The sequence below is a fragment of the Gigantopelta aegis genome, chromosome 9, assembly GCF_016097555.1.
Source record: "Gigantopelta aegis isolate Gae_Host chromosome 9, Gae_host_genome, whole genome shotgun sequence".
Lineage (NCBI taxonomy): Eukaryota > Metazoa > Mollusca > Gastropoda > Neomphalida > Peltospiridae > Gigantopelta > Gigantopelta aegis.
In genome coordinates this window covers 26,419,052-26,431,352 of record NC_054707.1, presented here as the reverse complement: position 1 = coordinate 26,431,352, position 12,301 = coordinate 26,419,052, and the positions used below count along the sequence as shown (strand labels likewise).

The 12,301-nt window shown below is 38.2% G+C and overlaps 1 protein-coding gene across 2 annotated transcripts in view; it reads left to right on the top strand.

The window, feature by feature from the left end:
• LOC121380959 (MAM and LDL-receptor class A domain-containing protein 1-like) overlaps positions 1–12,301 on the top strand; it is a 30,740-nt gene continuing 18,439 nt past the window's right edge. Inside the window, exons 1-2 of one of the 2 annotated variants that reach the window (XM_041510009.1) lie at positions 1–162; positions 10,835–11,002. In XM_041510009.1, the coding sequence (XP_041365943.1) occupies positions 108–162; positions 10,835–11,002 (223 nt within the window). In that variant the 5' untranslated portion in view covers positions 1–107. The remainder of the gene's footprint in view (positions 163–10,834; positions 11,003–12,301) is intronic. The other variant, XM_041510010.1, reaches the window with a different exon arrangement.

Below are 12,301 nucleotides of genomic sequence, written 5' to 3'. Positions count from 1 at the left end.
AATCTCAGTCGCAGTACCTCGCGCATCGTGCAGTGGGTCTGGATATATGTGCTGACGTCACCTTGGGGTCCAACAGCTGCTGAAGCAACAACGAAGACGTATCAGACATGAAGTTATCATTTCTCTGCCTTTTATTTCTTCTCGAAGTCTCAGGACAGCAGTGTAAGCATTATTATTATTATTAATTATTGATATATTTTAATAACAGTATAAACTATGATATATCGCAACATGAGCAATATCCTATTCTGCAACAATACGGCTCATCTTTAAAGTGACAATCCTTAGATTTTAAACACAATGGTTTATTTTTTTTATTATTAGAGACGTTTTTGATAATTAAAATCAGAGATTAGGCCTACTTTGATTGTATTATTATGTCCATTTACGTAAATGCGAAGTAATTCTGGCCAGCCTACTGTTCTAAATACCACAGAAAAATAATATTTTTTAAATATTTTTTAAAACGTACGTACTTCTGAAAAGTATCGGTTACAGAAACGAGTTTAGTTATTTTTTAAGAGTATTTCCCCGTTTAAGTGTCACATTTCATTCTATTGCAACATTAACCAAAGTGTTACAGGTTTGTATATTAACCAAATGTGTTTCCATATTCACGGTTTGAAACTAGGGCCTGTGACTTTAATATATTTTGTGACATATCGCAAGGTTATAACTTATATTACACGCTGAACCATCTTTTGTTTAATTTGATTTTCATGGTTATACCCAGTTAAGGTTAAAACTCACTAACAAAAACATGAGTCATTCGAGGTGTCTGTCAATGACATAAAGCTAATGGTTGTTAACTGTTAGAGAGACATCGGAGTAGTGGTCTTGCACTATCCCTGGTCTGAGAAGCCAGGGTATTATAGCCGTCAGGTCAACCTACGTCACGAAGCCAGGGTATTATAGCCGTCAGGTCAATCTACGTCACGAAGCCAGGGTATTATAGCCGTCAGGTCAATCTACGTCACGAAGCCGGCCCGAGAGCATCCTTTCATTACGTATGCGCTATTAATAGATCATCTACCCAGATCACTCTACAAATAAATGGAAATTCAATAAATAAAGTTTTTAATTTAGACTTATTTTCCTTTTTGTTAACTTTTGTAAACTTTTGCCAGACCATCTCAAAGATTTCAAATGCTAGAACAATTGTAATTTTTAAGTTCCATGACCAAATAAGAAGAAATTATCAGAAACAATAACAAGTGTGTAAAGTAACACTATTTTTGAAATGAGCTGTGAATCAAACGTCCCACCCAACACTGAAATAGCGGTGAATTTCTTAAATAAATTAATCTGTCTAGAATGGCGACAGTATCATTAAGGCAGTTCGACGGATATTTCTTGTCACTGAAACCACACACGTTCGTTAAAACAAAGTGTGTTCATATATCGCATTAGTAAATGCTGTCTTGACATGGTGAGGTGAGAATGTAGCTTTAAATCAGTGTAGAATCTACATATACTGTATAGCTTTTCCAGTGAAAATTAGCTAAAATGGACAAGTGACTTGGTCTTTGCTTCCATGCCTTCATTATTTTGGGCATAGACGTACGGGCTCCCATTTGTGTAGAGGCACAGGCTGGTTTTTGCCCGAATTGAACAAAAATGCCCGAATATGAATACTAGTAACATGTTTTCAAACAAAACACTAAGCATTTTTACATGGATGACAACTAATTTTGCGAGTTGAATATATATGGTAAAAAGTCCTCAGGTTACATTTTGCCTGAACATCTTTATTATTTTTTGCCCGAATTTGATGATTTGCTCCAGCACTGCCCCCCCCCCCCCCCCCCCCCCAGTCTTGTACGCTTATGATTTTGTGGAAATCTCACTTTAAATTAAACATCGGTGAGTGGGAGGAAATTACACGAAGGAAGTAAACTATACTGCCTCAGTCAGCTGTCTCCGTTTTGTATTTCCGGTTTATCACAGTCCAAGACTCGAGTTAGATGTCAAAAGTAAACACATCAGGGTCATTTCAAAAGAAAGGAATGTTTGCCAACATCTTAGACATTTTCATTTAATAAAGACTTTTTAATGGTCAGTTATATGACAGTCTGACACTTGATTACCAGATTGATTACTTCTATCATTGTGTGTGTGTGTGTGTTTGTGTGTGGCTGGCATGTGTGTGTGTGTGTGTGTGTGTGTGTGTGTGTGTGCGTGTGTCTGGCTGGCGTGTGTGTGTGTGTGTGTGTGTGTGTTTGTGTATGTGTGCCTGGCGTGTGTGTGTCTGTCTGTGTGTGCCTGGTGTGTATGTGTCTGTCTGTGTGCGTCTGTTTGTGTGTGCCTGGTGTGTGTGTCTGTCTGTGTGTGTGTATACTGTGTATGTGTGCGTAAATTATACATCCATCGACCCGTCCGTCCGTCTCTATGTCTTTGTCTAAATATTTATGTGTCTGTCTATCCACGTTTATTTACACACACACACACACACACACACACACACACACACACACACACACACATACATACACACACATATATATATAGATAGATATAGAGAGAGATAGAGAGAGATAGAGAGAGAGAGAGAGAGAGAGAGAGAGAGAGAGAGAGAGAGAGAGAGAGAGAGAGAGAGAGAGAGAGAGAGAGTATATATATATATAGCAGACTGTCGCATTTGCTTCCGTGCGACATTTGGTGAAACTTCCGTTTCCATGGACCGAAAAGTGATAAGCCGGTTGCAAGAGAGGTTACAGTTTACATTTGTAACGTCACGATGTACTTAAAGTACGGAAATGCTCGGGACTTATCTACTGAAATATATAAAATTGAAAGAATTGTATATTATATATATATATACTACTCAAAAGAATTTAAGGGTCAAAAATGTATAACCAAATAAGTTTCAGAGTGTATTAGATTGATGATGTAAACTACACCAATTTTTTTATTTATTGTTCCATATTTACAAAAAAACACAAATAAACGTCACTGTATACAAGAAAGTCACATGACATGCTGTCAAAGTTGAAGGTTGTCAAACATGGATTTTACACATTAGAACATTCGTTTAATAGTGTGTGAATCCACCCCTGGCGCGAATACACTCGACACATCGTTGCCTCATGCTGTTGATCAGACGTCTGAAGAACTCTTGGGGAATGGCATGCCACTCTGCCATAAGAAGTTGACCCAGATCATGAAGGTTGGCCGGAGGGGCATGGTTATCCCGAACTCTCCTGCCTAATTCGTCCCAGGCGTCCTCTATTGGGGCCAAGTCAGGCGAATATGCTGGCCAATCCATCCTGGCGATACCTTGTTGTCTGAGAAAGTCCGTTACCACCCTGGCGCGGTGGGGTCTGGCATTGTCATCCTGCAGAAACTGCCCCGCCGCCAATCTGCTGAAGGCCTGGGAGAACCAACGGCCGGATAATCTCATTCAGATAGCGGATTCCATTCAGATTGCCATCCACCACATAGAGGGGGGTCCTGTGGTGGATAGAGATGCCGCCCCACACCATGACGCTGCCACCACCGAACCGGTGACGTTGTCTAACGTTAACGTCAGCGAAGCGCTCCCCAGGACGTCTGTAGACACGAACCTGACCGTCGTTGAACTGGAGACTAAACCTGGACTCATCAGTGAACATCACTCGACCCCACTGAACACGTTGCCACCGCAGATGAAGCGTGCACCAGTGACGTCTGGCCGTTCTGTGACGTGGTAGGAGTGGTGGTCGAACAGCCTGGTGACGGCAGCGTAGATTATTGGCTCTCAGACGATTGCGTATGGTTTGATCAGACACTCGAGTTCCAGTCGCAGTCCGCAGATTGTCACGTAATCGGCGTGCAGTGGTTGTGCGTTGACGTAGAGCCATATTGGTGATTTAGCGGTCCTCTCTATTTGTAGTGCTTCGGGGTCTTCCCGAACGTGGACGATTTCGAACAGAATTCGTTGCTTGGTACCGTTGCGACAGTCGGCCAACGACACTCTGACTGACACCAAGTCTCAGAGCAACATTTCTTTGCGTATTGCCATCCTGAAGCCAAGCAATAGCCCTTCCTCGATCTTCGATAGTCAGTTGAAGTCGTACCATTGTCGAATTTGGAGTGTGCACCGTATACGAACGCAAGCTCCAATTATACGGAAATTCAGCATTGGGAACATGGAATACACGTGCAAAGCGTGCAAATGAAGCGCTTTGTGAAAAAGCAAGTTATGGGCACTTAGCAGACCTTTCGCTTTCGCCCTAATTTACGTGCAAATGTAAGCATGTTTTCGCCATTAGAACTAGTCGACAGTGTTAATGACAGTGGATTTTAATTCATTTATGGGTTGCTTAGACCCACTTTCGTCAAAATGGAACAATACCATGCGTGACATTATGGTCTAGCTAATATAATTGACATTCAGAAAATAATGTCGAAAATATCGTCTGACCCTTAAATTCTTTTGAGTAGTAATATATATTATATAGAACAGAATAAGTCCCGCTGTGAACATTAGAACAATCAGAATCATACCAAAATGTGTATCATTTTAATACTTATAAAAATTACCAGAAACATATTTCAATGTCACAAAGACAGGATAGTTCGTTTGGTATGAGAAACATTATATAATTACAAACTAATATAATTAACGGTAACCAACACCTTAAAATCGCGCTCCCATCATCATCATCATCATCATCATGACCACCATGATCATCATCATCATCATCATTATCATCATCATCTTTAGCCAAAATTACAAAAATATGTAAATGTGTATACTGTGAAACTGAACTAGTTGTACTAGATGGCACATAATATAATACCATTAGTATGACGGTTAGAAGCGCCCAAACTACTTATATTCATTTATGATGTCACACTATATCATACAAAAATATTTCTTGTCTAGCACTTTAGAGCCTTCGGGAGCATTTTAGCATCTCAAATCACATTGAAGCAAAATCTGTTGACATTTAAAATGATGCTTGGTAAAATTCCAATTAGTCCTCTGTTTATTTTTCAGATAAAAATGATAGAAGTAACATAAATCAACGTCATCTGCCTTTTTGCAAGAAGATTAAATTACTATTTGTTCTTAAGTGATATAAATAGGACTGTCGGAGCCAGAAGAGTGGATGGGTTTTGACTGGGGACGATACGTTCACTTGCGTGTCATCCTACTTTTAAAATAGTGAACATATAGTTTTAAAAATGTTTACCAAAGGCTAACGGCGTACACCAATCCTAATCTTCAAGCCTCAAGTGTGTGTGTGCGCGTGCATATGCGTATGTGTGTATGTGTGTGTGTGTATGTTTATATATATATATATATATATATATATATATATATATATATATATATATATATATATGTGTGTGTGTGTGTGTTTTATATATATATATATATATATATATGTGTGTGTGTGTGTGTGCGTGTGTGTGCGTGTGTGCGTGTGTTAAGAACAATTTCCATTAACTACTAACGCAATCTTCTCACAAGCTTTTTTTATTTATCAACTTGGTAAAATATATCAAAATAAATATTGATTTTGTTTTGCAACATTTCAGTAGTATTATCTCCCATACGGATGTACGATTTGTTTACCAAGTATTTTATATTTCTTTTTCCATGTTTTCTGATTTCATCCTTAAAGCTTCAATCTCGTCTCCCAATCGTGCAATGTTGTTTATTAATGCAAATAAAGGAACAAAATACAACTACAGTGTTAGCAAACTCGTGTAGTTTTACTACTAAGGAGTATGTTACAGGCTTCGCTGCAATATCATATATTGTTAAAATCGTGAATATGCATAGAGATTATTACACGAGCTTGTATGTCATACCGATTTTACGAAACGAGTGTCAAAATTAGTATTGCGTCACACTATAATGAAATGAACTGAAATCATCGTAGGATATGAGATCACTATAGCACACACCACAGTGACGTCATAACGTATGATGGTTTTACGATATCGTAGCGTTAAGCCAGCTTTGTAAATATGGGCCACGAAGACCTGTATTCGTGTTTATTGACTTTTAATTTTGTGAATGGATTGTGAAAATAAAGGATAAAGGACTTTAAGGTTAATAAAGCGTTCGATATTATCGTTGTCAGGTCGAGTAGTAATAATGGTGTGTATGCTTATCCGGACGAAACTTAAACATCTAGGATATCTTAGAAACGTCCGGTCCTTTCAGTGTCGACTTGGCGAATACTGCTATTCTAGATACAAACAAATGAGTAATTATAAACAAACTGCATGGTCTACTCCAAATATTTAATTATTAATAAAATATACACGGTATTGCCACTTTAAAAAGATGTCATATAAATAGTACTATTGTTGAAACAAGTATGAAATAGCAATTTCGTTTTGTAACGCAGAAGGAAACAGCAATGTAACGTTTCCTGTTTATAATTGCTCTGTTCAGCTGTTATATCGTCTTGACCTCGCATACCTCGTAGACTTTGTTCACAAATACTGAAATTCTCAACTATCGTATATATTGTCATGCATTTACTGTGTAAATTCATTTGACATTTTTCAAAACTGTTGTGATTAAAAGGTGTTTTTAATGATCATTACTACGTTTTACCATGAGACGTTTTTGGGGAAATTTGATAATTAACGACTTCAGGATACATTTATGCGAAACAGACAGCTATATAAAACGGGTGTGTTATCATACCAGTGTAAACTGTGTAAACAGAGAGAATAAAAAGAACGTATGTAAATCAAAAATTAAAATATTAAATGAAAAGTGAATGAATGAATGTATGTATGTTTAACGAATGAATGTATGTATGTATGTTTAAAGACACCCCAGCACACAAACAGAGATCGGCTATTGGCTTAGTACATCAATATGATTATTTCCATTAAAATAAAAATTGTATAATTATGTAAAACTGTGTAAATAAGTTTGTTTTGTTTAACGACACCACTAGAGCACATTGATTAATTAAAGGGACATTCCTGAGTTTGCTGCAATGTTTAAGATGTTATCGACTAACAGAGACTTTTTAACGATTGCAATTACATATCAAATATATTTTTCTGCATAAAATATTAGTGGGTGTATATTAAACGTGTTTCTGATCGTTCTATACTCTGTCCAAAAAGAAACGCATAGGGTGATAGGGAAAGAAGTAAAGTGTTTGATTTTACAAAATATCGTTTTTTTGTACAATGTTGTTGAATGACAATGTTTGTTAATATTCCTGGAATGCATGCCCAAATGCACCCTAAAACAAATTTAACGCACGTTGTGGCACGTTGTGCGACAATTGCAGGAAATTGACGTGAAATGGTCAGATTTTGGCGAATGCACGTGAAACTCGGGGGAAAGATTGGGGCAGTGATAGATATTTAAAGCTGCAATGCTCGCAATGATGCCTCATTTCCATTTTGACGTAGACGAGTTACAAGATGCCAAGACTAAACCTGCCGAATGGAAACATAGCAATAGTTAGGTGAATCGCAGTCAGCAGTCGCACGCCACATGGACGTCCATCAGGTCACCATTTCACGTCTCTGGGACAGGTACCAGCAGTTTCACTCAGCTGAAGACCGGCCCAGAAGTTGAAGACCTCGCATAACAACTGCAGCACAAGATCGCTACATCCGAGTTCTGCACTTGCGTCACCGAACTGCCACAGCAACGAACACTGTTAGACGCATACCTGGTTTGAGAAGGGTGTCTGCACAAACCATTCGGAACCGACTTCGAGAAGCTGGTTTACGGGCTAGGAGACCGTATATTGGCCCCGTTCTGCAACGTCAACATCGACATTTACGTGTTCACTGGTGCACGAATGTACAGGGGTGGAACTTGAGGAAAATGGCAGCAAGTTCAGCGACGAGTCACGTTTCCTTCTACAGCGACGTAATGGACGACAACGTGTTTACAGACACCGCAGTGAACGTTTTGCCAACAACTACGTCGCCCAAGTTGACAGATTCGGTGGAGGGAGTGTTATGATATGGGGAGCCATCTCATACACCGACAGAAGTGAACTTGTGTTCGTGCAAGGCAACCTGACAGCTGTACGTTACCGGGATGAAATTCTTCGCCGTCACATGCTTCCCATTTTGGATCGACAGAGAGAACTCTTCCAGCAGGACAATGCCAGGCCGCATACGGCACGTGTAACAATGGATTTCCTACAGAATGAGAACATTAATGTGCTGCCATGGCCATCAAGATCGCCATATCTCAACTCGATTGAACATCTATGGGACAAACTTATTTGAAGACAAAATCCAGTTTGGGCTTCTTTCAAATATTGAGATGAGCAGAAATACATTGAATATACAGACACTAATATTCTAAACAAGAAAATATATTTAATATATCGTAGAAATATTTTACTAGTCGGAAAAATCTTACAATGCAGCAAACTCAGGAATGTCCCTTTAATCATCGTCTATTGGTTGTTAAACATTTGGTGAACTACATTTGTAAGTAAGCAATTATTATAGTTTAGTTACATTGAATGACACAAATCAATTGTTTTATTAATATATGTGTTATACATCTGGGTATAACCCATCAAATCAAATCTGACATCTACCACATGCAACTTTTTAATCACCATCAACATCTTAAATATAAATAATAGAACCCCTCAACCTCGAATAAATCACAAAAGGAGTGGTTGTGAAGATGGTGATTTTCAATATAACAGGAAGTATCTTTGCCAATCCTAATTCCTCATAATGGTATCACCCTTAGTCATGAGAAATGTATCATCAATATCAGTCATAGCAGTATTTAATGGTATTTAAAGGACACTTTGAACCGCTAAGATATTATTCGATATATACCTAATTGCTACAAACCACTCGTATCACTGTAAATATGTTACAGTAGAAATAAATACATTATGAATTATTAAGTTCACTCAATATGTACACGTTTTTGTGGATTGATTCCGTTATCAAACCTCCAAAGTTGTATTTAACAATTCATGAACTTTGACAATGAAATGTGACCTTGAAGTTGTCAGGAAAAATAATGGATATATGTACATATGTTAGGATACAATTAATATATTATGTATTATTAAGTCAGGATTAGCAGTGGGTGAGCAGAAAACAAAATCGCAGAAACCCAGTTGTTTTCTAACACAATATCAATTATTACACAAAATTATTTCGCCAAATGAATAAATTTGGCGAGTGCCACAGCTAGCTCTGTAAGTTCAGTCAATATGTATATGTTTTTCTTGGACTGATTCTGCTATCAAACCTATGAGGCTATATTTAACAATTCTTAAACTTTGATCGTGACATGTAAACATGTTGGTACAAACATAACTACATTATGTATTATTACTTTCACTCAATATGTACATGTTTTTCTTGGATTGATTCAGTTATAAAACCTATGAGGCAGTGTTTAAAATTTCTCGACCATTGACCCTGACGTGACCTTGAAATTGTCAGAAAAATTGATATATGTAAATATGTTAGAATAGAAGTAAAAACATGATGCATGATTAATTTGACTCAGTGTGTACATGTTTTTCTTGGATTGATTCCATTACCAAACCCCTAAAGCTGTATTTAACCATTCTTGACATTTGACCCTGACATGTGACCTTGAATTTCTCGAGGGAAAATAGATATATTTAAATATGTTAGGGTCGACATAAACACTTATGTATTATTAATTTCATTCAATATGTACACGTTTTTCTTGGATTGATTCCGTTAACAAACCTTTGAAGCTAAATTTAACAATTCTTGACCTTTGACCGTGACATGTGACCTTGAACCTGTCAGGAAAAAATGACACCAAATATGTTTTAAATCTCCAAGGCCTAAGCTTCACAATGGTGTATGTTGCCTACTTTCTTCATTAAATTCCCACGGGAGATTATATGTCGACAACTGGCCCTGGACTACACAGCATGGCATGGACCTGTAGCTTTTTAAAAAGGTCATGCTCCAAAGGGTTTTATGGCCGGAAGGGATCAGTCTGACGTCATTAATTCGATATTATGGTTTGAATAAAAAAGTTGGTTTCGTTGCAGACATCTTTAACGCCCCGCGTATGATCATATTTCAGTTTGCCAAGTTATTCATACTGGTTTCACTCGAAGAACTTAAAACACACGATGATAAATTTGTCTTGTATTCATGTTTATATTCTGGGTTGAAAAAATCTTCAATAAATGTGATTAACAGTTTCTAAAGCACCATAGATTACTAATTTTAACACCTTTCAGTTTACTACCAACAAATTAAATATTTTCAGTCCAACAAAGCATATATTAACCAAATAACTTCCAGCTGGGTCAAAGTTCGAGGTGCACGCGAACTTTTGACAGAGAAGTTAATACCACAAGTCCTGTGATTGGTAATAAATGTGAGTGTGTTGGGTGTAAAAAATAGTTTCATCTAGGCAAACAGTGTATGCAATTTTATTTCATCTAGTACCACTGTGTCAATTAGCCTTGTGCTTGAAACATGTGAGAGGTACCTGTAAAATAAAGTTCTAAAATTTTATGCGGAGCTAGGGTAGTCATAGACGCTATCCGTTATCTCTGAAATGAGCAGCTTCACCCCCAATGTTTTCTGATTTATTTTAAGAGTGAGGGGTGGTAGTATTTATATCTGTGGTGTTTATGTCAATTGATACGCTTTAGGTAGTCGTCAATGGATTTTGATTTGGTAGTACACACCCTATAGAGAAAATGGAATGAAAAAACTAAATCAGCCAGGAAGACGACACATGGCTATGAATGGTTGTTATTGTGGAATTCCAACATCCGGGTCTAGAACACAAGATGTCTGCTGCTGCCATATTCCATAAAATATTGTAATTATGCTATTCGTGACTTAGATGTCTGTGTATTGTTTTCAGTTAAACCTGGTTGTACTCGGCCTACGCTGGTGAACGGGAGGATCAAAATCCGTGCTAGGGGGAAAATGATTCACTTTCGCTGCCGGAAACGCTACACTCGATATGGAGCCAAGTACGCCTTCTGTATGCAGGGAACCACGTGGAGTCACCCCCCACCACTGTGCATCGGTAAGATATTCACTTCAAAGATGAAGTTATTTAGCCGCATCGTAGCTCAGTGGTAAAGCGTTCACTTGTTGCACGGTCGGTCTTCGATCGGTCCCCGTCGGTGGGCCCATTGGGCTATTTCTCGTTCCAGCCAGTGCACCATGAGTGGTACATCAAAGGCTGTGGTATGTGCTACTATGTGGGATGGTGCTTATCTGTTAACGTAAACATCCACAATACTTTGAATTTCCCTCCGAGTGACACAACCGGCAACATGGCTGCCAGACGACCAAGCTTACACTGCCTATTTTTCGCTATAGTCTGTTTCAAAATTATCATTGATTGTTCTATATTTCTAATGAACCATATGTGATCTAATGTGATCATTTACACAGTTAATAACAGACAACTTTTGTTGAATAATGATAATGAAGTTTGACACTGGCCTTTTTTATATTGTCATTTCATGTTACGAAACTAAGGAGCATGGAACATCATTTATATTTATCTCATATGCACAATCTAAAAAAATTCTGAAACGGACTATAATAGGAAGTGCGTGTTGTTTAAAACTTACAAAAAGTCGGATCCTATACCTGTTGTTGTTTCTGTGAATATCAGCGACAGACGTGGGCTGTTTTAATGTTTGCTGCGGAGGCTTATGTGCCGTCATGCAGGCCAGTAAATACGGGCGGGGGTGGGGGGGGGGGCTGGGGGGGGGGGGGGGGGGGGGGGGGGGGGGGGGGGGGGGGTGGGGGGGGGGGGCTGGTAGTGGTGGTGGTGGTGTGCCACTAAACATGCGCTCATGACATGAGTTTAAATTCTTTTAAAATTAAAATAACATTCAGTAGTAACACGTTTATTGTTCCATTGTACAATGGCGGTGAAACATATTTTAAAAGAAAGATTTTAACTTTAAAATATAACACAAATGCTTAGGTGCGCAGACTTAGGTGCCACCAGTGTACCAACTATTATTATCCATTTAGAGTTTAAATATATATACTTTCCTTCGGTCAAAAATGATATTTGCGGGATCAAATAGACAATAACACCCGCAAATCTAAAAACTCAATATGGTTATGCCCATCATAAACTGAATCGTTTTTCTACGGAACTAACTGTATATTGGGCATTTTTTGAAAACAAATACCTGGCTACAATATAACGGTAGACCCTTGAATCGTCAGGTTCGCCTGCTCCAATTACTAATGACGTAACGTTCTACTGACGTCATTAACTTTCTGGGTGTTATTTTCATTTGACACCGGAAAAAGAATTTAATTAACTAATCACAATACAGAACACACTTGCCATCAG